This window comes from Pseudorca crassidens, chromosome 3 (assembly GCF_039906515.1).
Source record: "Pseudorca crassidens isolate mPseCra1 chromosome 3, mPseCra1.hap1, whole genome shotgun sequence".
NCBI classification, from domain to species: domain Eukaryota; kingdom Metazoa; phylum Chordata; class Mammalia; order Artiodactyla; family Delphinidae; genus Pseudorca; species Pseudorca crassidens.
Genome location: NC_090298.1, coordinates 82,881,532 through 82,908,704, shown reverse-complemented (window position 1 = coordinate 82,908,704; position 27,173 = coordinate 82,881,532). Strand labels below are relative to the sequence as shown.

The following is a 27,173-nucleotide window of genomic DNA, read 5'->3' as shown; positions in this document are numbered from 1 at the left end:
CTTTTTGATAATTTAATATTTACTATTTCATTTCTCCCCTCCATTAACTTCCTAGGTATATGCTCTTTTACTGTTCATCTGCTAATTACCTTATATGCAGACTTGATTTTATGAAATTCTAATGTTAATTGATACTTTTACCACATTCCTAATCATCACATAGGTCTTAAAACCCTTTAAATTTATTCCTTTCCCAACATTTATTCAATTATTTCTGTGTACTGTAATCCCTTCTATATTTAAATTCCTGAAATAAGTATTATTGTTTTATTTAAAAATATTGATCCACTTTTATAAACATGTTTACCTTTTTTTATTGCTCTTCTTTACTTTGCTACTCTGAGTTTCAGTCTGGGATCATTTTCCTTTAACATGAAGAACAGTCTTGAGTTAATTTATTGCAACAGTCTGCATGTGATGAATTCTCTTAGTTTTTCATCTAGTTTTCACTGGGAATAGATAATTAGTTGGCCATTAATTTTCTTTCAGTACTTTAAAAGTGCTATTCTACTGTATTCACTTCCACTGTTTCTTATGTATGTTTACCATTTTTAAGATTCTTTTCTGGTATTTGATTTTCATTTGTTTTATTTACTATGAGTGTATAGGTGAAAGATTACATTTATTTCATCTGTTTTGAACTTATATGACTTAATGAATATATTGCTTGATACTTTTCATTGGTTTTGGAATATTTCCTATGATTATTAATATAACTTCTGCCCTATTGTCTCCTCTCCTGGGACTCCAGTTACTCCAATTACATGTATGGTAGGCCTTTGTGGGTTTTGTTTTTTTTTAATGTATTCTTTCTCCTTTACTGTCTTTTCTGTATTTTCTATCCTGTATTTTTTCTGTGCTTGTTGATAAATATTTACTGATTTAATAATATATTTTCCAGTTTAGTAATACTCAGTTCAGTTCTAAGTAATCTGCTGTGGATCCATTTCATTTTTATTGTGACAAATGCATTTTATAGTTCTAGAATTTTTTTTCAGAATCACTCTGTGTGTCTTTTAATAACTTTCCCACCTCTGTCGTACATGGGAACACTACAGTCTGGGATGCCCTTTATCTAATTTCAGGGACTGAGTAAGTGCTAAACTGCACTTACTCTGTGAGCCAGTCTACTTCTAACTCATCCTTGCTTTTAGAGTATAGCCTCGTAGGTGCCAACTTAAAATGTAGGACAGGGAAAGTTTATAAGCTCTACTCCCTAAACTGCAACTTTTGTTTCCCTACTTCCTAGAGACTAGCAAAAGACAGTTTACCCTCCCAGTGCCTCTTATAGAATTAGCCAACATACCCAGGAAAAAAAATCAGTCCCAATTTTTGTTAAATCTCTCTCTTCTTAAGAATCTTAACACAGTGGTCCTTCACTATTTTTATCTGCCTTATATTTAAAAATAATTTTTACAGTTTTTAAAAGTTTTTCTTAGTGGGCAATTTGGTTGGAAATGCTAGTCTACCATAGGTTATCCACCATTACCAGAATTTTTAATTTTGGGGTCATAGCAAATTCACCTTTCATCAATTGAAAACTTTAAATTCTTTGCTTTCTTGATATATTTCTTTTATGAACATATTTGTGAACATATGCAAAGCATTCTTTATTGTTAACCAAGGAGTAATTGCTGAGGACTGAGAAAGCAGGTGATATAGATAGTGCTATTCAGTGTGAATTACATAGATCCATGCCAACATGAAGAAAGTCAAAAAATGAAAATAAACTTTTAGAAACTTTTATAGCAATTTTTTAAAATAGATCTATTTATTTATTTAGGCTGTGTTGGGTCTTCGTTGCTGCTCGTGGGCTTTCTCTAGTTGCGGCAAGTGGGGGCCACTCCTCATTGTGGTGCACAGGCTTCTCATTGTGGTGGCCTCTCTTGTTGCAGAGCATGGGCTCTAGGCACACGGGCTTCAGTAGTTGTGGCCCGCAGGCTCTAGAGCGCAAGCTCAGCAGTTGTGGCGCACGGGCCCAGTTGCTCCACAGCATGTGGGATCTTCCCAGCCCAGGGCCTGAACACGTGTCCCCTGCACTGGCAGGCAGATTCTTAACCACTGTGCCACCAGGGAAGCCCTATAGCAATTTTATACTTCCACAAAACTTATAAGGTATTCTTACAAATGTATCAGTCTAAACCCTTTTGGAAATAATTTATAAAAGGATCTATCACCAAAGATAATTTGGGAATCATTGATTTCCAGATTTCCAGCATTTTTAATCATGTACTTTTAGCTATAAAATTTTTTGAGCATGAGTCATATATATATATATATATATATATATATATATATATATATATATATACTTATTTATAAATTATATACTTAAAATTTTCTACCAATACATTTTTTACATTCAAAAATACAGTTATGGGCTTCCCTGGTGGCGCAGTGGTTGAGAGTCCGCCTGCCAATGCAGGGGACACGGGTTCGTGCCCCAGTCCGGGAGGATCCACATGCCGCGGAGCGGCTGGGCCTGTGAGCCATGGCTGCTGAGCCTGCGGATCCGGAGCCTGTGCTCCGCAACGGGAGAGGCCACAACAGTGAGAGGCCCGTGTCCCACAAAAAAAAAAAAAATATATATATATATATATATATATATATAGTTATAATATAAATTAGGGTAGTTGATAGATAAATAAAAGTTCTTATATGTTTTCAGATCATCTTGAATGACCTCTACTTTGGAGCCTTGATCTAGTACATAAGTCATTTTTACCATTGATGTATGCTTCACTTTGTGTATGGTATATTCCTTTTCTTTTGTGTATGAGAACGAGAATCTCAGTAATTAATGAAAAAATTCAGAAGGTGGTAGTATATGAAGATACTGATGTATGCATAATTTTTTAACAAAAAGTAAAAAGTTATATATGGCAAAGTTTTAAATATCAGAGAAATAAGGTCAGTTTAATTCTGTTGCAGGTTAAAATGGGAGATTCACTAAGAGAAGGAGTTTAATGGTTTACTTTTAAGAAACAGACTAATGAACCAGATCCAGGTTTTAAATCAGCTGCCATAGAATGCTTTTGGAATGTGTATAGAATATAAAAGCCTTCTCATTTCACTTTGTTTTCTTCTGTAAGAATTGTAGCCAGTAATTACTATCACTGTTCACAAAGGGTAATAGTAGATGAACTACCCCTGCTGTGAGTTAATGTGATATAACTTTCATAAATTTATAATTATTGGATTTGTTGCCATCACTATTGTAGTCTAAAAAATTTGACATTGAATTATGTATTTTAAGCTCCTTGACAAATATGTGTAATTTTCATATAATTCTAATCATTTTGTTTTTCTATAGTAAAATATTTCTCTTTCTTCACTTGTCAGACATTCAAAACAAAGTCCCACAGATGACCATTTTCATTGTCTTTGTTCTTTTTCTAGGAATTGGCTATTCCATGTCAATTTTAGGCCCTGCTGTTGGCTATGTGTTGGGAGGACAGTTGCTAACCGTGTACATTGATGCTGATTTGGGACAAAGGCAAGGCAATATCTATTTTTCTTTTATTTAGATTTATATTATTTGAATCACGTTAGTACCATAGGTGGAATATTTTTATAATATTTCTTCAGAATATCATGAGGGATTTTTCAGGAAACAAAACTGAATACACACAATTTTTATGTACTATTTTGGCTGCATTGCTTCACGAATTAATGCCACACCATCTCTTGGTATAGAGTATTTATTTACAAATAAGGATGCTTAATAGTTAGATGGTGAAAATTTTCAAAATACATAACCAGTTCCCTGTGCATTGTTCAAAAATAATAGTTTAATTAAAGTTAGTTGTGCTTTCAGTAGATTTAGCTGTAGGTAGATAGCCTGAGGAGTCTCGAGAGTTTATGATTCTCAGACTAAGTGCTATAGTAGCTCTGATAATATAGAGATCACAATTGTTCAGCTTTAACAACTGTAACACTGGAGGATAATAATAGGTAATGTTTGTTTATCCCATACTGTGTTCTAGACAACATAGGTTTTGTGTATAATGTAATTTTACATGCCATTTTATTTAATCCTCTTAATAATCTTATAAGGTAGTTGATACACAGAACTTGGTAAGTGGCCAAGGCATGAAATGAAGTAGATCTTTTTGACTCCAAAATCCCCTTCTTACCCACTGAGTTACCATCTCCTTTTCCTGAATAGAGAAGTTAGTGGCCTTTGCTGAGGCCATATTTTCTCATTTTACTGTAACTTCACAGTCCTTTGCATGACTGTGAGCAATGAATAAGAAAATGTGGTCACAGTATGTGATTTGTTAGTCCCAGGTTAATCTTTTAGAGACTAGGTTAATCTGTTTTGTTTTGTTTTTTTTTTTTTCGGTACGTGGGCCTCTCACTGTTGTGGCCTCTCCCGCTGCGGAGCACAGGCTCCGGCCGCGCAGGCCCAGCGGCCATGGCTCAGGGGCCCAGCCGCTCTGCGGCATGTGGGATCTTCCTGGACCGGGGCATGAACCCGTGTCCCCTGCATCGGCAGGTGGACTCTGAACCACTGCGCCACTGGGGAAGCCCTAGGTTAATCTTTTAGAGACTATAGGTTAATAAAAAATTTCAGAAGGTGGTACAACACAAAGATACTGATGTTTGTAGCCCTAGGTTAATCTTTTCCAGACTGTATAAAAAGGTGTACAGAGGAAGCCCTTGAGCAGAAAGCTGGGTTTTAATTTCAGTGGAGTGAAATGAGTTGTAGAAATGATGTATTTTGAGGAAGAGCCTGTTGATATAAAAATATGACAACCATTATAACAAACTGTTAATATATTATCACTTTAAGAAGAATTTCACATTCAAATGAATGCCACAATTGGGGCATAGTGTATGGGCGTTTAACAAAAATCAGTGATTCGCTGTGAGATGTATTTAGTATTCTATATATATACTATATATTATAATATTCAGAGAAGAAAAATGTAGCCAAAGTTAGATAAAGAATGTTCAGAAATTCCATGCATGCTTTCAAATAGTCAACATACATATATTTACTATTAAATATTTAAAACTTCTGTGTTGTATTTGCCATGTGGAATACTTTGTAAATCATTATTCTTAGAGCTCTCACTTATGCCTGCTATCCATTGTGATTCTTCAAAATGGCTCCACTAGAAATTTTGGATAATATAATAATATTTCTCTATATATGCATTTGAATGATAAATTATATAATTATCGTGACTGAGTTTTAATTAACAAGGTAGAGTTGACTTTTACCTCCTGTTTTTCTGTCATATAGCATTGATATCACTGAGGATGATCCACGATGGCTGGGGGCATGGTGGATTGGATTTCTCATGTCTTGGCTCTTTGCCTGGTCTTTGATAATACCTTTTTCTTGCTTTCCAAAGCACTTACCAGGTAAAAATATTTTCTTTAAAACCAGGGAGTTTTATTCCAATTCTAGGCCAATTGTTGCTTTCTACATTATTACTAAGAACCCTAGAAAATTCACTATTTTTTTTAATAGAATCTCAGTTGTCTGCCTATGCAAACTTTTGAATATCTGTCTTTATTTTAGGAAATATTGGGTAACAATCTTAATATTCATGGTTTTTCTTTATTTTCATTTAATACCCAATAAAACTGTACATATTCACCTCTTTATTAAATTTATATCTTATGTGTTTTCTGGAATCTTGCTTTATGTTTATGTGAGATATAATATCTTTTAAACTATTAGTTTGTATTTAGTTAGTAACTTCAAGAGCCAATCGGCTTTAAATTATTGATGTTAATTATTTATTAATGATAGTACAAGTACTTTTGTTTCAATTGTCACCAAAGTCATGCTTTTGTATACTTTTTTTTTTTTTTTTTTCGGTATGTGGGCCTCTCACTGTTGTGGCCTCTCCCGTCGCGGAGCACAGGCTCCAGACGTGCAGGCTCAGTGGCCATGGCTCACGGGCCCAGCCGCTCTGCGGCATGTGGGATCTTCCCGGACTGGGGCACGAACCCGTGTCCTCTGCATCGGCAGGCAGACTCTTAACCACTGCGCCACCAGGGAAGCCCTTGTATACTTATTTTCACCAAATTTCAATACTAAAAATCTGTCCTAAAAGAAAAGATTAATAGAAAAGAATATCTATTCCTTTGTCTGTGAGATTTTGTTTCTTTATAATCATGTGGTTCATATACATATCTATAGAAGTATTTTTCTCCAGGCTGAAGGCATTTAGTTGTTTCTGTTATATGTAACAGAATAGATGTAACAGGATAGATGATTAACTTCTGGAAATGGGTAGAAGAAAAGTAGGCAGAGTAGAAGTAGATGGACTCATTGATTTCTTTCTACCTTGGGCCATCCAACTTATGAGTCTATGTATTGACTGTTTTCTCAGATTTATTCACGGTACTATTATTAAAAATTAGACATGCTAATAGGTAATAAATATTATTTCATCTAAAAAACATGTTAGAATTAGAGTAGAAGAGAAGCGCTTTAAACATTCTTTGTTTAATGCATAAAGGATGAGAAAGAATCATTAGAAAGCAAGAAGATAGAGTGGGTAAATTTACTATATTTTTAGGTACAGCAGAAATTCAAGATGGAAAAACTTCCCAGATTCATCAGAGTAATTCTTTACAACATACAGATGGGAATTTTGGACAAAGTTTTAAAGATTTTCCAGCTGCTCTAAAGGTAAAATAACACTGTACACACACACACACACACACACACACACACACACACACACAACTATACACACATACATATGTAGATATATGTATATATTACAAATATATGTAAACAGTATATCCATACACACAAATATTATCATAATGCACTCTTGCTGGCTTATTTACTATAGTTCTAGCTCTTATAAAAACCTCTTCAGATTTAATTGTATTGTGCTTTGAGTAAATGAAAACTATTCCAGAGTAGATCGGTTGGAAGAACATGAGTTATCTTATTGGCAATATCAATATTCAGTGGTTCCGCGTTAGCATGTAGTCCATTATCCCATGCCATTTCCCTTGTATAATGGATGGATCAATTATCATTGAATTGTAAATGTTTTTGAGAATGCCAAACCAATATTTTTCCCTTGTGAAAGAAGTGGCGGTTAGTGGTTACTTGTTTTGAATTTGAGGTTAAAGAAACAAAAGTGTTATGGTCTGTTTCATTGAACTCGGCAGAGAAGTATTCTTTCTATTTAGCATCATAAAAGTTTTGTACATAAGGGAATTTATAATTTTACCTTTTCAAGATTTGAACTTATTTACTTTTTATTATTTTTTTCCCTTCTCAAATAAAAGCCTTAACATGTTTTTACTCCATTCATCCTACTTTTTAACTCTCCTTCCTCCTCTTCCATACAGGCACATTCTTGTGTTTTGCTGAGATTGTTTATAATTTTTAATTCTAATTACTGTTATTTTCTTTTATAGTAGTTCTCTTCTATTTCATATATTTCTATTTATTCTATAAATTCTTATATGTATCAAGAGTCATTACTCACCAATGCTTTTTTTATCCTTATGTTCTCATGCTTTGAGATCTTGATTCTGATTCAGATCTCTATAGATACAGCATTTTATTGCTGGTTTTTCTCAGATAGGATGCCATCTAAGTATCCTTGAATGTCAGAATGATATTTCTGACTGGATGGATACTTTCAGATCATACTCCTTTAATTCTAGTAGTCTGTAGATGTTGTTTGGCTCTTTTCTAGTTAAATATGTTGCAGTTGAGAAGTTTCAAGTTAATGTGATTCTTAGTTATTTCTATCTGCAAATTTGTAAATATTTTCATTTCTCTTTGATTTCAGGAAATTCACTAGTTTATTCCTAAATATGTATCATTTTTCATTAATCCTTGCTTGGAGTCCATTATCTTTTTCAATCTGAAAACTTAAATATTTTCTGCTCATTATTTTTAAAAATTATTGCATTTCTTCATTCAGGTACTTTTTTTCCTTTTGTCACTATTGTTATTCTTATGTTCGATCATCTGGCTCTGACTTCTAAATCTCTTATCTTGCCTTTTTGTGACTCCTTTGTGTGTGTGTGTTGCTCAGTTTTATTAAATTTTTTTGCATTGAATATTCTAGAACTATACTTGGTGGTTTTTCACTTTATGGTTAAATATTGTGAAATAACTGAATCTCTACACTCCCCTCTGGTAGATTAATAAGGTTCTGAGAACTCCAGCAATATAGACCCTTATTGAAAATTGCTTAACTCTATACCTAAGGTTCTTAACTACTGAGAGCAATACTTGTGGAGCAATACCAAAAGTTTGATACTTAGAGACCACTCTCATCTTTGCTCACAGTCAATTCTTCATTTACTGGACATAGGGATTCAGAACACAATTTAAAAAAATCGAATATGGGGTAGATTTATTGTATGGAGATATATAGTAAGACTGGGGAAGAGAACTTTCCAAGCCAGCTTCTACCTCCTTTCCTGGTCCCTTGCATATGATCAAGGCACATTCACCCTGCTGATTAATCATCTGTCAATTTTCTAGGTGCTCCATGTATAAATTTTCTCAACATTGTATGTATAAAACTATTAGTGATCAGTATTTATACTTTTGTGCTAAAGAAAATGCTGAAATTTTACAAATAATTATATTGTGTGTATTTAAAATGTGCTATTTCATCATGGTACCTACCATTCTAATGCTGCATTTTGCAGTATAATCATAGTTATTCATTTGGTGAACTGTATTTTTTCTTTAGAATTTGATGAGGAATACTGTCTTTATGTGTTTAGTTCTATCAACTTGCTCAGAAGCCTTAGTTACTACTGGATTTGCTACATTTTTACCTAAATTTATAGAAAATCAGTTTGGATTGTCTTCCAGCTCTGCAGCTACCCTTGCAGGTAAAACATTTTCTTTGTTCTAGCTTAATCTAATAATCTTACTTTACCACATTAGATATTTATCAAAATAGCATAAAATTTTGGATAGCCCACTCCTTGAAGTTTAAACTTTACACTGATTTTGATAAACGTTTCCAATTTTCTGACATTAGACAATCTATTGTATGAATTTGAGAGATACAAATGCTATATACCGAGGTAAAGCGAATATATATTAATCTTAATATTCAAAACATTAATTTTATTAATCTCTTAATAGAACTGTTAACTCATTTACTCATGTTGTTTCTAAGTCACATGAGTGCTTTCATATGTTAAAACCATAGTACTACTTGTTTTGATGTTTTCCAATTGTTGGTATAAATTACTGAGTATACGTGTATGTTTTCTCACTGTGTCTTCTTTCTCATTAGGGACTGTTTTAATTCCGGGAGCTGCTCTTGGTCAGATTTTAGGTGGTATCCTTGTTTCGAAATTCAAAATGACGTGTAAAAACATAATGAAGTTTGCTTTGCTCATGTCTATAACTGCACTTACACTGACTTTCGTATTTGTTTATGCCAACTGTGAAAATGAGCCATTTGCAGGTGTATCTGAATCATATAATGGGTAAATATATTTCACTGCTTTTTGATATTAATATCAGAGTAATAAACTATGTGTGTATTTCCAAGTATATGCTTTCTTAAATAAAATGATAAGAAATTGGCTTTTTAAAAAAAATTGGAAGGCTGCTTTTCCTATGTAAGAATATGTAGTTTTTACTTTTAGTTTCAATAATTGATATCATATTAACAGTTGGATATTTTTTCAGAAAGAATTTAAGAAACAACTATTCTGTACTGAGTACTATTCTCGGGGATACAAAGATTAATATTACAGAATCTTTGTCCGTAACGGATTCAACATCCTAGGGAGAATTTCATATTATATGTTCCTATTGATTTAAATTTTAAAACTCCCTATGGTGAAATTCTCCTATTAGATGGATTGAAAATAGGCTAGTAGAGAAATTAAAATGAAGCTAAAACTAGGTGATACTAATCACTGTTGTGTTTACTTTAGAAGTTCATGTTTATTATAGAGAAATAAATAACTTCTTGTTGTTATGACCTGTAAACATATTTCTACCTATACCTGGTTTGACCATTTTATCTTTCCTTGCCTTGTTTGTTTTGCTGTGAAATCCTAAGCCACAACAGAGGATCAGGCTGTAGGACATTGCCCAGCAGTGTGTTTTATGGCCCACGGTGCTGCTTTAATTGTTTGAATATATGTGTTTGAGACTGTTGAAGGGGGTGGTGCTCCAGGTCAAGGACTCTCTAATTTTGTATTAATATGGCATTCAGATAACCTAAATAAAGGAAAAAGTTTGGTTTGAAAAGTTTGCCAGTAACAATTATCGTGATTTGTAGCTACTGTTCATGTCTGTCATTCTTTTATATTAATGAAAAATGTTCGAAAGCAATGTTTAGTCCAGCTCCATTACATTTGTTCAACAATTCATCGACTGCTTCCTCTGGCAGACTTTTATGGCAAAATTCCTACTCTAAAGGAGGTTCCAGGGTAGCAGGATAGATTGGGAAACAAAACAGTGAATGAACAATGAATTAGGTGGTGAGAGATATAAAAGGCTATGGAATTAAAAAGAGCTTTTCAGTTTCTTTAATTAGATTTAGGAATGGCTTCATGGCATAATAGAGAAATAGAGCTAAAATATCCTCTAAGTATACAAAAAGCTTGAGAGAGAAAGATTTGGGAGAGAGGGAATGGCAAAGGAATATGTTAAGCCAAAGCATAAATGCTAGAAAGTGAAGGTACCAGGCGCTTAGGTCATGTGTCTGGAAATAGTAGAAAGATACCTGGAAAGGTCGAAAGATAGATAGAGGTAAGTTGTACAGAAACTGACTGACACCTATAAACTTTACCCAAATGTACCCCAAGAAACCACTTTTTTTGTATGTTCCTTTTAGAAGTACAGAAACTTCTGGATAGTTTAATACTACTCTATCACCTTGATGCAGAGATGATGTGGATGTGAATCCATCTGATATTTTCTACCTTAAGCAAGAGTCACTACCAGATGAGTGGCCTTAGCCTAATCAGAAGGGAAAGCAAGTGAGGTGGTGTCAGTTTGAGGTGCATGTGGGGGCTGGTCATCGAGAGGTATCAAGGTCTGGGACATAGAGACAGAGCTTAATTACATACACATTCTCAGTGGTGAAAAAAACTGAAAGTGAGTATACACACGCACATTCACACACACGGGATGTGTGTGCGTGTGTGTGTAGATTCTATTAATAAAGAGATAAGGCTTGAAGTCACAGTGGAGGTGTGAAATTGTCAGATCATTCTTTTTTTTTTTTTTTTTTTTTTTTTTTTTTAGTGGTACGTGGGCCTCTCACTGTTGAGGCCTCTCCTGTTGCGGAGCACAGGCTCCGGACGCGCAGGCCCAGCGGCCATGGCTTACGGGCCCAGCCGCTCCGCGGCATGTGGGATCTTCCCAGACCGGGGCAAGAACCCGTGTGCCCTGCGTTGGCAGGCGGACTCTCAACCACTGCGCCACCAGGGAAGCCCTGTCAGATCATTTTTCTCTGTGGTCCCAGATTCTTAATTTAGCTGTGTGCCCTGCATATTAAAATATCTACATCATGGACAGCTTAGTCATAATAACCTTATGCAAGAAACACGTGTATAAGAAAAAGTACAATGAAAGAACAGACTAAGAAGCTCAAGAGGGCTTCCCTGGTGGCGCAGTGGTTGAGAATCTGCCTGCTAATGCAGGGGGACATGGGTTCGAGCCCTGGTCTGGGAAGATCCCACACGCCACGGAGCAACTAGGCCCGTGAGCCACAACTACTGAGCCTGCGCATCTGGAGCCTGTGCTCCGCAACAAGAGAGGCCACGACAGTGAGAGGCCCGCGCACCACAATGAAGACTGGCCCCCGCTTGCCACAACTAGAGAAAGCCCTTGCACAGAAACGAAGACCCAACACAGCCAAAAATACATAAATTAATTAAAGTACCCTTAATTTAAAAAAAAAAAAAAAGAAGCTCAAGAAATACCTTCTTAGTGAAGTGGGAGAAAGAGAGGTTGTGAAGATGCAGGGTTTGTAGTAAGTACACACAGTATTTTTTCCCTATCTGGCCTATAGCTAGAATTTCATTGCTTATCTGAAACAGCGCCTTAAAGAGGCATGTCTATCAAGGAGTTGCAGTAGATTTAGGGAAATCTTTGCTTATTGTAGAAACATAATTATAGAATAATAATTTGGATTCAAATAAGACATTAATGTTTAAATTCAGCTATTCGTAATAAACATGTTTCTCATATATACATATATATATGCATAAACACACATTTATGTGTATTTTTAAAATTATATATTTTTTGTGTATAATCAAAATGATATATTTTAAATATTTTTAATATTCAATTTTTAAAAATTTAAGATTTTTATATATTAAAAATATGTATATATTAAGAAAATTTAATAAACTTCACAGGCACTGGCTATTTTCCTGGTAATAGTTTCCCCTTTACTTTATGAAATAAACCTTTAGAAAATGTGTAGGCTAAGGTGATTAAACCCTTGATAATAAAGAATATATTCTATATTTCTTTGTTTCTACTGTAGTTTGCCTCAGACTGTCTTAAATTTTCATGTTCTTAGTAATCATTTATCAATAATATGGGGATTATATATTGGAAAAATTTAATTTAAAAATTATTGTGTAGAGGCTATTTCTAGAGTTGCAGGGATAGTTTTTCTGTCACCTTATTTCTACATCTATATTGTAAACTAGATGTGGGCAGAGACTATCCTGATTGCTTTCATGAATGGAATCATGCTTGATAAAGACATCTAGCAGCAGCCTGTGGAATAGATTTGAAGACAGAGAGACTCTAAGCAGAGAGATGAATTACTTAAAATTTACTCTTTGATCACCCTTTCCTTCAAACTCCCTACTGATTTGTTCCCCATTTGTTTTATATTCTTCTCTTTAATCTGTTTCCTTCATGAGCTTCTTGTTCTCCACTTACTCCTTAGGTATCATCATTTTGCAACATAGCAGTTATCTTCTGATACTTAGATAAATCACTCATTTACTGTTTTTGATCCCCAGTGCAAGAAACTTGGCTTCATGGCTGCAGGGAATTTTATTCCTCCCTCCCTCCCTCTTCCCTTCCTCCCTTCCTTTCTTTCCCTCTCCCCGCCTCCGTCTCTCCCTCCCTCCCTCCCTGCCCTCCTTCCTCCCTCCCTTCCTTCCTCTATCTTTGTCTCTACTTCTTTATTTATTTTAGATATATTTCCACCACTTTGAGTCTAGCACATGATTGGAGCTCACTACGTATTCATGAAATAAATGAACTCCCAAGACCTCTCTGTACTCTTCAACTCTTTATATGGTTGATCTTATCATTCTCAGAGTTTCAGCTACATCTATATGCAAATGGATATTAAGATACCTGGCTCCAGGCAAGATTTCTTCACCAAATTTGAGACTCTTAATCTCAATATGTATAAAACCATACCCATCACCTCTTCCCCAGAACTAGTTCTTCTCCACCAAAATGCCAAGTTAGACACTAGGAGTCACTCTTGACTTTTCCATCCTGTTCCTATCTTCAGTCAACCAAACACCAAATCTTACTGATTCTACATCCAAAATATTTCTCAAATCTGTTTTTTTTTTTAATCAAAATTCTATTTTAGTTCTCCTACACATTATCATAATTTATTGCCTAGGGTATTGTAACTGGTCCCCTTCCTCCAAATTCAAACTCCACATAGGGTTATTTCTTTAAAATGTACTTTTCACATTGCCACTTTTCAGTCTAAAATACTTGATTACTTTTTCAAAATAAGTTAAAGCCCATTGTTTTTTAACAAGGCCCATGAGGCTTTCAACAATCTGGTCCATGACTCTTTTTCAACTACATTTCCTATCACTCTCTGCCTCAGACATCATTCATATTTCTCCATATAGAATGTTATTTCTCACCTTTTGACTTTTATCAGCTTCTCTGAAGTACCCTTCGCCTTCCCCATTTACTCAGCTAACTCTTACTCATTCTCTAAGACTGATCTCAGACACATGCTCCTTCAGACCCACTTATCTAAACTTTGGCTTGTTTTAAGTGTCATTCCTCAGTGCAGATGTATAAAATACACTCTGTTGATATCTATAACCACAGTCTATAACCATATTAGTGTATAAATTTGTGTCCACTCTACTCCTAGACTGTGAAATCTTTGAGAATGGTGACTGTCTTATCAGCTTTGTAGTCCCAATACCTAGCATAGGGCCTAGCACTTGCTCAATATATATTGGTTTAATGAACAAATAAATAAGGGATTGGAGAAGTATCTTTGCCTAGGGTAACCCTTTATATTTTAAAAGATGTTCCTCCTATTAAGAGGCAGCATGGAACAACACCAAGCCTGGGAACCAGGAGTATTATATTTGGAAAAGAAAGAAAAGTAAATTAATTTCTCTGGGACTTAGTTTTCCCATTGATAAAGTGAGTATGCTGAAGATTACAATTGTATTCATCCTTCCAGGTTTAAAATTTCACTCACATCCCAGGGAAATTAGGCAGTGTGTGGATACATTTTGGTTGTCACAACTAAGGGGATGCTACTGGCATCCAGTGGGTAGAGGCCAGGGATGCTGCTAAATGTACTACAACCCACAGAACCAGCCCTCCCTCACCCCGCACCAAAAAAAGAAAGAAAGAAAAAAAAAGAATTATCTGGTACCAAATGAGAAACTGCTTTATTTGCTTACTCTGCCTATGTTTTTTAAATCATTGACAGACATTATATTATATAGCTATTGTTTCTACTGCCTGTCTCTTCCACAAGAAGTTAATTAAGCTGTATGTGAAAAGGCAGACATTCTGTTTGTTTTATTTGTTCAGTAATTAAATGAAGTGTTGAGTAAGTGAATAAATGATTGAATGGCAAGATATAACAATGCTTCTGAACTGTTCATTAAAAGTTATAACAGATAATTTACCCATCTTTTATTTCTTGTTGACAGGACAGGAGAACTGGGAAACTTGATCGCTCCTTGTAATGCCAATTGTAACTGCCTGCGATCATATTATTATCCTATCTGTGGAGGAAATGGAATCCAATATTTTTCTCCCTGCTATGCAGGTTGTACAAATTCTGTTTCCAAAAGACATCCAAAGGTAACTTGTGTCTTTACCTTACTTTACCTTACTTCTTTTACCTCAATGAGGCAGTATGTTTGTGTATTTCTGATGCCCTTCCTTATCCCTCTAGTGGTGTTATGCTGTGCCTAGTCTTTCCTTCCTGGCCCACCTCCTCCATTCAGAAGCCAGGCATAAAGTTTCAGTCAAGTAAAATGAGTAAGTTCGAGAGATCTGCTATACAACATTGTACCTGTGTGAACAATAATGCATCGTACACTTAAAATTTGTTGTGTTCTTACCTTAATTAAAAAAAAAAAAAAGGCCCCTGACCACTCCATATGAAAAAGATTCTTCTTCCTTTATACCTCACATTCAATTACTGTTGAAAAATCAATTTAGCAGTTCTTCACATTACATCTTTATAACATCACTTCTGTTATAGAAGTGAAATATTATTTACCTTTTTACATTGTTTTATTTTTTCTCAACTATACTTTATGTCGCTGGAAGTCAGGGAACTTCTCTTATTCTTACTGAGTACAGTGTATATAATAAAAACACATAAATATTTGTTGCTTTTAATTGATACACCATGGACACATTAAAAATATATACAGATCACTAATCTGTTCTCAAATGCAAGTTTACTTTTAGCTGTGGATTAGAATGCATATCAGGACTTCCCTAGTGGTGCAGTGGTTAAGAATCCGCCTGCCAATGCAGGGGACACGGGTTCTATCCGTGGTCCGGGAAGATCCCACATGCCGCGGAGCAACTAAGCCTGTGTGTCACAACTACTGAAGCCCATGTGCTCTAGAGCCCGCATGCCACAACTACTGAGCCCACGCACTGCAAATACTGAAGCCTGCGCACTCTAGGGCCCGTGCTCCACATATGAGAAGCCACCGCAATGAGAAGCATGTGCACCGCAATGAAGAGTAGCCCCCGCTCGCTGCAACTAGAGAAAGCCTGCGTGCAGCAATGAAGACCCAACACAGCCAAAAAATAAATAAAATTAAAAAAAAGAATGCATATCAGTTTACCTAAATATGATTTCTTTTTAATACAATTAAATGGTTTAAGAAAATCCAATAGAATTTTGTTGTATTACATCTACACTCTAAAGATTTTATCTTCGTTAAATTTAATAGCCTGGGAAGAAATAATATTCACATTACTAGTAGTATATAATAGGTAATGTTATGCATTAATAGATAATGTGATAACTTTAAAAAGACCTGAGGGAAATATATAATATGATATAAGAGACTACAATGAATAAGGTATGTAAGAATTATATGACAAAACAGCACAATCTTGGATATTTGAAATATGTATTAGTGAAATGGCATTCCTTTTCCTATATAAAGATAACTTTAAGATTGCAAGAAAAGATTTTTACATAAATAAATAGAAATCATTAATTGAAATAATCTGTAACAGTACTTCAGATTTATTTTAGAACTAACACAGATGTCTGTATGTGTGTGTGTGGTTATACACATTTATATGTTCATATATATGCACATAAATATATGTCTGTACATATGTGTACATATCTTTAATGATTTTGTGTGTAATAAATACGTCGAACATTTATCTCAACAGAGATGTAGGATTTCATCTTTCTGCTAGGGGTAAACCAGAATGTGAGAAACAGTATACATTTTTTTTCATATTACCTAGCTTATAGACTTAAAAATAGTTGTCTAAGAACATTGAAAAATATGCCAGAAAAAATGTGGTGAATCATAGCAGACTTAATAGACTTGGTTGACATGCAGTTTTAATCCTTGGAGTAAAACTAACTAAATAACTACCATAAAGTTCCTGTGAAAATTTAATGAAAGATTACCATGCCTTCAAACCAGTGGACATCTGGGGTTGCTTTAGTTTCAAAACAGGTTGAGAAAATTAGGTGTTTGTGTCAGTTATAAGGAATCAGATTCCACAAGTGAGCATAATACATATCATAGGTGAAGGTAAACTATTCCTTTGAGAGGCAGATAAGTAGGTAGCATTTTCTTGTATATAAAATATCATCAATCAATAAGTGCTATTGACTAACTCTAATTAGAAGATTATGACAAGGAATTAAATTAATGGAAGGGTTTTACTCACATAGCAAAATGTATAGACACAAATACCGTCCTGCACAAGGAAACCAAAATAAATGAATAAATAAGTAAATAAATAAAAAATCTAATACCCAGAGCACACTTGAAATGGTATTGGTTATTTTGACATGGTTAATTCGATATTTATATTTGTCACCAAATATTATCATCACCAATTTAAACAATAAATTGTCTTCTAGGGATTGTTTCAGAAAAGCAAGTTATTTTGACTTCCAAATTTTCTTTTTGACCTGGCTTTTTTATGTCCAACTAGTCCATGTAACAACTCATTTTTTCACAGGATCTTTTTATGAAATATATCAGATAGGCAAAATGCATTGATAATAATGTAATAAATATCTATGCACATTTGTTCACAGAAATAGAATATATTTCCTACCAGTGATCTGAACTACAAAAACAGATGTTGACTAGCAGCTAGCTATATTATAGGCAAATATATACTTTTTTATGTAAGAGAGTTGTAAAGCTTCATTAAGATACAAAATACTGTTTTCAGTTTTCCTTCTTAAAAATTTTAAAGGCTACTTTATTTCATTATTTGACATATCGGATTGCTGAGTATGTAATATTTCATTTTAGGAATGTCACCTGCATATTTGATTTTCCTGGATCAGTACCAGTGGTCTCTGGCCTTTGGGACAGTAAAAGCACCACTTCACTTTGACTTCTCTAGCACTGCTCTGACTTTATTGAGGCCTTAAACATATAAAAAGATTTGTAGTAAGGGTGGGCTTGAGATGTAAAAAGCCTTTAAAAATGATTATGCCTAACTTTTCAAATACCTGAACTCTTTTCCTGCAAAAGTAATACTTGTGATTTTTAAACATGTTACTTTCCAACATTTCATATTATTTATATGTATACATATATGTGCATATATATGTGTGTATATATATTAAATAGTTAATATGTTAATAAAAATAGCCTTCAGGATAACATAATAACTTCTAGTTTTTGATTATCATAAATATGCCATCTTAAGAAGGATCCAGTTTGCTTTTGGTAAAACAATTCAAAAAGTTCAGAAAATTATAGTAAAAAGGTTTAGTTGAAAGTAGTTTTTTTTTCCTCAAACTCTTGTAATGTATTAGTTAATTTACTGTGGCAATTGTTAAAATTAGAGTGTTAGTTCTTTCAAACTAGCATAAATAGTGAGATTGTCACTATGCATGCTTTTCTTTGTGTCCTAATAATGGAAAAGAAGAAAATTAGGAAAACTATTTGAACAATTGTGATCTATTGAAAGCAGCCTAGAATGTGTGAGATCATCTAATTGTTATATTCTTGTCAATTTGTTTTATAAGACATGAATCAATAACAGGTTACAAGTTAAAATAATGGACACAAAAGTCAAATACAGATTATTCTGCTTTGTAACCTTGGCCCCTTGTTTTCACTTGCTTGATTTCTTAAGGGTTATTACTGTTTCTTATCACTATTTGATGTGTATGAATTAAGACTGTGTGTTTGCCATGTCTAAAAGTCATATAATTTGCAATGATAAAATATGTTTTGAAGATAAGCACTTTTAGTATGTTTATGTCTAATATTTCCAGGTATATTATAACTGTTCATGTATTGAAAGAAAAACAGAAGCAACACCTACTCCATCAAGTTTTAGTTTTGAAGCTCAAGCTGGGAAGTGTTCGAGTCAATGTAAAAACTTGCCTGTATTCCTTGGCATTTTCTTTGCTGCAATTGTTTTTACCTTCATGGCTGGTACTCCTATAACTGTGTCTATCCTAAGGTATGTGTTATATTGTGAAATTTGCCATCCCTAAGCCAACATGTTGAATGAAAAAAAAATGGACTTAGGGATTTATTTGGGGTTTATATTGACTGTTGGTTCCAATACTAATTCAGCCCTTACAAGATCATTAGTTCTGTGGCATTGGGAATACTACCTCATTGAACCCAAGATGTTTGAGGCTTTAACAAGATCATGGTTGTGAAAGTGTCTTAACATTGCCTACTTGGCGTGTACTCGATGCTAGTTTCTCTGCTTCTTTCATGAGGCTTCGGTTGTAAGCTGGAGTTATAATCATTTGCATTTGAGTATGATGGAAATGGCAGTGCATTCCACATGTGTCAGAATCAGAATGATGTGCATTCTGTCTTATACAGTAGGTGCTGTGATATTAAACCTTCCTGTAAACAGTAAAATATGCTGGCTGTCCCCTGGCTCTTCAGTGTTTTGTGCTTTCATTGGCTCTTCTTCCTTCCACACCACTTTGTAAAAATATTTCCTATTTGCCCTTCCGTAAGCTCATCAGCCTTTCGATATCTTTCCTAACAAACTAGGTTTTTCCGTCTTCAATTTTTGTTCCTTGATGCTCACTGCTTTTTCACATACTTTTTGACAAACAGAAGCTTCAGAGATTTTGTCTAAAAACATTAAGTAGTCTGTTAACATAACACCTATTACATCTATGTCACTTTTTACCTACATATATATTTTTTTAAAGACTACTTGTTCTCTTCTATCTCCCATCTAACTCTCTTGTGTGCCAACATCATGTCTCATTCATCTCTGAGAGTTATTACTTAAAGAAATATTGTTGAATCAAATTGAGCATCAGAAATTGTTTTATACTACCTCAAATTTGTAACCGTAACTCACAGGTATGATTTCTATCTCAAAGTTAATAAGAGAATAAGAATTATTTGCTTGCAACTTAAGCCATATGACTTGTAACTTATGGGATAGTCAAATAGAAGTCTTGTTAATGAATGTCCTTTCTTCTTTACATTTGCTAAAATTCATACATATTCAATACATTTGTTAAAACTCATTTGACTCCTTTTTGGTATTATTTGCAGTATTTTAGTTGAGATAACATTTTTCTTCTCTTATAATTCCAGAAAGGTTGAACTGTATATAAGCTGTTATAAATAATTTGTTTATTTCATGTGTGTAGTATTTGCTTTAATCTAGAAATGCTAAGCTGTTACAAAAATGAATTTGCTCAAAGAGTAAATACACTATACAACCATTTTTTGTCTTATATGCATTTAATATATCCAGGTGTGTTGATCAAAAGCAGCGGTCTCTAGCATTGGGAATACAGTGTGTGTTGCTTCGATTATTAGGTATGCCATTTTTCTTAATGCATTGGTAACTGTTGGTTATTTTTATTCATTACTGTTATTGATTTATTCACTTACAGTATGTGCCAAGAAAACAATTAGTTTAACTGCAGTGGAACTGCAATTAGTTTCTGCAATTGTCATTGAAGAGAGCTGTTTTTCACTATTCAAGATGTAGTATTATTTATATATCACATAGGAAAATAATGACTTTACTTTTCACCTACCTGATTGGTTAACTGTTGTTTCCAATTCTGTAGCAAATATAACCCTAAAGAGTATATTATATTTATTTAAAATATAACATATTATCATCAGCACATTTCTAATAGAGCAAGTAAAAGACATAATTTTTTTTCTATTCATATAAAACCCATCACCAACATAAATTATGATAAAATCTTATTTTAACTATTGTAATTCCTTTTCCTCTCTGTATTTAACTCCATTTAGGACATAATTATGTTACATTAGCATTGAAAAATGATGAATTTATATGTTTCAATAAAAACTGTGCTGTGAATATTGTATCTAGTTAAGAATTGATGGAAGAAATAATTTATGCCAGAAAATTTTTAAGGTTCCAGATGTAGGAAGAATAATAAGGCAGAAACATGTCTTACGCGTAATTATATGTGTGTATAATTTTATGAATAATATTATGAATAATATTAATGAATAACATTATGAATAATATTAAGATTATTTATAAAAATAAAAATCAAAAGCAGGAAATATTAAGAGATCCCCTAGACCAAGTTTTCAGTTTTTTAGATGAGTAAATTAAGGACCTGAGAGATTCAGGGATTTGCCCATAGTTGCACAATTAATGGTGAACTAGGCATGTTAGTGTGAACGTTTGTGTGCATGTACATATGTACATTCCCATGCATATCTATGTCACCGAATGTATGTATATATATATATAAATATATATACACACCCACATTAGTTTACATGCACATGCACACACACCCGCACACACACGCATAATATATATGCTGTAGTTTAGGAGACTTATTCTGTGCATCAATAATTTATTTTTATTTTTTTAAAGTATAATAGCTAATTTCAAAGACATTTATTAAATTAGAAAAGCAGTGAATTAGAATATTTACTTAACTAAATATTAACCCAATACATGACAGAGACGTTTATTAAAATAATTTCTTGAATTGATTAGAAATATATAATATGTATAATTATTTTAGAATGTTTTATCTGCGTTTCTTTATATTCCTATTACTTGTACATGAACGGATTGATTTGCATATGGGCAGATTAATACCTATATTTATATAAAATATATACATAATCATATATAAAATTGTAATTATAAACTATAATATTCACTTATGTGTATATATATATATATAATCACTTATATATAATCTTCACATGTAATTCTTCTAGGCACAATACCTGGGCCTATTATATTTGGCATCACAATAGACAGCACATGTATTCTCTGGGATATCAACGAATGTGGAATTAAAGGAGCTTGCTGGATTTATAATAACATCAAGATGGCCTATATGCTAGTGGCCATAAGTAAGTGGTGACTTATTGATATCTTTAGAGTAAATGGATTATGTCAAGAGAAAAAAAATCTTATTGTTACTTACTTAGGTTTTGAAATATTCAGTCCATGCTTTTGGATTATCCTATGGTCCTGAAGCCAAGATCATTTATCATAGCATATTATAAAAGGTCTTAACTGGAGTCTGCAAGGCTCAGTCTAAAATAGAAGAGAGTAACATTTAGCTTTCATCATATCACATATCATATAATTTTCTTTTAACAACTTCTTTCAAACTTTTTTTGGAAAGTATAACAAAAAGCTAAAAGAGAATTCTAAGAAACTGAAACGATTGTCATTTAGGCACCTGGGCTTTGGAAAGCACACAGAGCTGCGGTAGGGAAGTATTTTCTGGCTCTAAGGCACGTTGTAAGAAACCTTTTTATGGTTTACAAGGTTAGCCATGACGTTTAACCCTTTTTGCCTTTGGTAGTCTGTCTTCCATAGTCTTGGTTAAGCAATCAATGAAAATTAAGAATAAGGAAATAGATCAATGCATCTAGTTTGAAAGAGTATGATAAAATTTAAAATTTAAAAAAACAACCTAAGAAATTAGAGTATTTAAAAATAGAGAAATTCTAGGTATAAATACACACACATACAGAGTTGACCCTTGAACAACATGGGTTTGAACTGCTCAGGTCAATTTATAAGCAGATTTTTTTCAATAAATATGTACTACAGTTCTGCACAGTCTTCAAGTTGGTTGAATCCGCCATGTGGAACCGCAAATAAAGGGCAGTCTGTAAAGTTATATGAGGATTTTTGACTGTATGGGTTGCCGGTGCCCCTAACCCCTGAGTTATTCAAGAGTCAACTGTGTGTGTGTGTGTATGTGTGTATTTAAAATAATGTGTGATTGTGGTGTGATTATTTTCACACATGTATCAAGATAGCTTGTTTCTCCTACATGTGTTTAAATCCATAGTATGCTGTCTGAATTTATAATGACAGAATAATAAATTATCCACTGAAGAAATAAATATATAAATCTAGCAAAATAATGAGAAGATAAATATTGACTAGAATAGGCAAAATTAATCTTCCCATCACTTTTACCAGTTAAAAAACATTTTTTATTCAGTGTATTTTTATGCTTAAAAATTTATTTAATTGGTTATGTTTGTACTTTTTGACCAAAAAATATAGATAATGAATTGTTCCTTTACCTACTCTGTAGTGAATATGAGAATTTTTTTCCCCAAAACATACATACCTTTAAATATTCCAAGAACATTGTAACTGTAGTACCTATGTAATTGTTCTTCTTATAAATCTAGAAATGCTTAGCGCAGTGAGTATGCCTGTTTTTCAAATACACAGTTTGAGTAAAATATTAATGATTAACACAAATTAGCTACTGCAAAAACCATATTGTGAGGTCATTTAATTTATTTGGCTGGCACTTTGATGCTTGTACTGTGACCAGAACTAGTTTTTCTTCAAATAACTGAGCTTAAAATCAGAGTTCTTTGAAGACAAATTGAAGCCTGTGAAGAGTATTGAATGTTATATATTCCCATAGAGGCTTTCTTTTAAGAACTCCAAAGCCTTTTTTATTTTTAGAATTACTTTTCATCATGGACATGAAAATGTTGCAACTTATTATTCAGGTTCAAGGATGTCATAAGCTATTTTTCCTTGGTTAAGAATGTATTATTGTAACCAAAAATAGAAGAATTATTGTACATTTTCATTGTTTAGAAAGAAAATAAGGACTAGTTCATTGAATTATGGACAGATGTTCTATTGAAGAATATCAACCTTCTCACTAAAGTTTTAAAAATTTAAAACATAAAACTAATTGCTTATATACTTCTCTTTCAGTAGTGAGTTTCTACTCATGAAGAATTTTTCAATGAGAATTAATTTTTGTAATAATTAAAGGCCCAAATGCATGATTAATATTTGTTTCTATATTTAGGTGTTACTTGTAAAATTATCACCATTTTCTTCAATGGGCTTGCAGTCTTTTTGTATAAACCGCCACCATTAGGCACGGATGTGCCATATCAAAATCAGAATTCAGTGTGACTACGGTTTCATTAGAATGTGATCTCAGCAAAGCAGGGAATGATGGGTAAAACAGCAAAAAAGAAGATTGAAAATTGGCCTCCATCTGTAAGAATACACATTGTCACTGCAGCATTAACTATACAATATGGATAATCATATTTTAAAAATTGATATTTTATAATTAAATGTGTTTTCTGTATATGTATGGACTCTTAATTTGGTTTTGTTTTAATATAAGAAACAGACCTGTGCCTTCAAGGCCCATCAGAAGCCTCAAAACACACACACACACACACACACATATACACACAGAGATACATCTAGGTACGAAATCCCCAACTAATAAACTATACTAGAAACATAAAACCAATGATTAGTTAAAAGTTTACATTTTAAAAACAAAGTGATGTTTCTATCCCTCTTACAACTTGTCTTATCTTAATTATCATTGCCAATAGTTTGGGCTTTTTTAGAAAATTTATGGTGTAAAAATTTAAATTCATCAAGTTTATGTTCGAAGTTTCAAGAACTGTTATTGAAAGACCATGAATTTAAAACCATCTAAATAATATTATTTGATTTTAAATATACATATACTAATCTGTCCTGGATTTATTACAGAAAGTTACTGAACTATTAGAATATTGGTTAATTACCTTCTTTGTGTCCCAGTACATAGTGAATTCAGAAATATTAGCATTGTATGCACATATCTTCACTTTAACTCAAGAATTCCAGAAAGTGATTTGTTGATATTGCTGATTTTTAACACTTACCTCTTATTACTCTATGATAGTTTTATTCAATTACATGTCTTCCAGAGGAATGTGCCAGCTTCAGTAAAGAAAAGTGCCAATTAGACAGGAAAAGATCGCTTTTTTTTAAATGGCTTACATGCATTTTATTGATATTCTTTGAAAAGATTTCTTAATGAACTACTGATCAATGTTTGTATACTCAGTACTTTAACTTTTCTCATTTTCAAAACTGATCACCTTTAACTTTTCTCATTTTAAAAACTGATCACCTAGTACATTCCTTATAGCACTTCAGTAGTGCTTTGCTCATAGTAGGCATGTATTATTGTTGTTTGATTAAAACATTGAACTCTACTCTTTAACTGATCCACTTATTTAAAGATTAAGTATTTCACATATATGATAACATTATAATTCCATTTTTTCAGATCAGACTTAGGCCAACTTTGTCTACTCAGAATGTGGAGGAGATAGATCAGTGAACATCAGTAAAAATAACTGCTACCTGGTCAAGAATTTTACTGATTAAAAGAAGTGCTGAAGTTCATACCCATTTGAAATTTCATAAAATACGGCTACTAATTTAATAAGATTCATTATCAGCTTTTTCCTAGGTTAGCTTTTTACAAGTAGTGTTTTATATACACTGTGATCAGAATAACAAACAGAGTAAAGGCCTGATAGGAGACCAGGATCAGAAGCATTAGTACTTCACAGAGTTTAGGAGATTATGTTTGGTGGTAATTAGTGGCCAGTGATGATTCAAGAAATGAGTAGCATTTATAAATTGAAATGCAAGAAGGAATGCATTAGAGTTAGGCAAGCAAGCACACTTGAATATTAGAGAATTACAGGAGCAGTGGGTCAGGAATCAGAGGGACAGACCTACTTAAACCAGGAACATATAAACACCAGAGGTTGAAGCCAGATGGGTGGTCAAAAACCCAGGTATTTGAGAAGCAGGAAATTCATAACAACCAAAGAGACAGTTCAAGGTAGGCAGGGGAGCAAACACGTGATACCTCAATTCAGAAGCAGTCTCCCTCCCACCCAGACGGACACATTTTAAATTCCTCTTCGAGCCAAGGCTAAAAGGAGATTTTAGGCTTTCTATATCCTATACGTGAAAGCAGGGAATTGAAACATTTTCTAGCTGTAAAATAATGGCAAATCCTCAGGAACTCATTATTAGAGATGTGAAACAACAGAAAGAGAGGAAACAATAATTATAAAACATAGTAGTCTAAAGCCACTTAATTTAGAGAAGAGAAAAAAAATCACCCCACTCATAGATATAGTTCGATGAATAAGTCACTAAATAATTGGCATTCATAATGATTTTCAGTTACCAAGGGTTTCACTGTATTCAGCATACTCAATTTTAAAGATGATAAACATTTTTACAAAGCTTTAAATGAAAATGATTAAAGTGAAAATAATTTTGGCACTTGAAAGAAGTCAGACTTTTATTTATAACATACATATTTACAAAGAATACCTCCTCTTATGATAGGGCAGTATAGACACTACTGTAATTTATAAACATTGTTTATACTTTTGGATTTACCTAGATTATATGAGTTGGTATTATGCTACTTTTAGAACATAATTTTTCATAATATGTATTTTTCACAGTTTATAATGATTTTTAAGTAAGTTTGAATCTGTAAGTTGACTATGGTGATTTTTGTACATAATTGGATATATGTCTTAAAATTTAACATTTGGATTTTCTTAATTGTAGGAAATACAAATGTAAAGCTCTTATACATGGAAATAACAGTATATAATTGTTTAGCTATGTAAAGTGACAGAAAATACAAGCAAAATTTTGGCTCTTATTTTTTTCAAGATTTTCTTTATTATAAATAATTAGTAAAATGTATATATATATTTTTAAAATATCAAAATGTTTGTATTAGTTTGTTTTAAGTGTTTAACCTTATTAAATGTCACAGATTTTGAAATATGATTTGTCTCTGTTTATGTATACACATACATTTGATGGTTGGGAGAGGGAAAATCAGTGTACTTTTGAAGTCGGTGAATGTAATTTAATTAATCCAGTGATTTCTCCTATCTCAATCGATGTATTTAATTCAATATAAGCCATTCATTATGAAATATAGTCTAAAATTCTTTCATATAACATTTTCCATGTAAGACAGATGAATATATAGGATTTATATGAGTAGGATATGTGTTACAGATGGTTTATTGTGAAGTATCTTACACCAAAAGTAATGTGTCTTGGAAAGGTTATATTTAATTCATCTTGGGTTATCAAAATTCTCAGTACAATATCTTTAAAGAAATCAAATTGGACATTAATTTGAGATGTAATATTCTTTTCCCCTCACTATAGCACATTCAGGTTCCTTTAGCCTTTTTTGTATGTACCCCAAACAATAAACATTAACATATGTTACATGTGAGTGATGAAAAATAACTAAGAAATCAAAAACAGATCTGGTAAATTGGATCAAAACATTTAGAATTTTAACTAAAATGAATATAGCTTATAAAGATGATCAAGAATTGACATTCTAGTTTTTTCTTTTTAGATTTAACTTGTCTAT

General features: G+C 33.0%; 1 protein-coding gene across 1 annotated transcript in view; it reads left to right on the top strand.

The window, feature by feature from the left end:
* Window positions 1-24,350, top strand: part of SLCO4C1 (solute carrier organic anion transporter family member 4C1) — a 61,094-nt gene extending 36,744 nt beyond the window's left edge. Inside the window, exons 4-13 of the mRNA XM_067730089.1 lie at window positions 3,400-3,496; window positions 5,252-5,373; window positions 6,543-6,655; window positions 8,703-8,847; window positions 9,261-9,456; window positions 14,896-15,049; window positions 18,711-18,901; window positions 20,180-20,244; window positions 21,655-21,792; window positions 23,745-24,350. Coding sequence (XP_067586190.1) covers window positions 3,400-3,496; window positions 5,252-5,373; window positions 6,543-6,655; window positions 8,703-8,847; window positions 9,261-9,456; window positions 14,896-15,049; window positions 18,711-18,901; window positions 20,180-20,244; window positions 21,655-21,792; window positions 23,745-23,854 — 1,331 coding nt within the window. The 3' untranslated portion in view covers window positions 23,855-24,350. The remainder of the gene's footprint in view (window positions 1-3,399; window positions 3,497-5,251; window positions 5,374-6,542; window positions 6,656-8,702; window positions 8,848-9,260; window positions 9,457-14,895; window positions 15,050-18,710; window positions 18,902-20,179; window positions 20,245-21,654; window positions 21,793-23,744) is intronic.
* The last annotated feature ends 2,823 nt before the right edge of the window (window positions 24,351-27,173 follow it).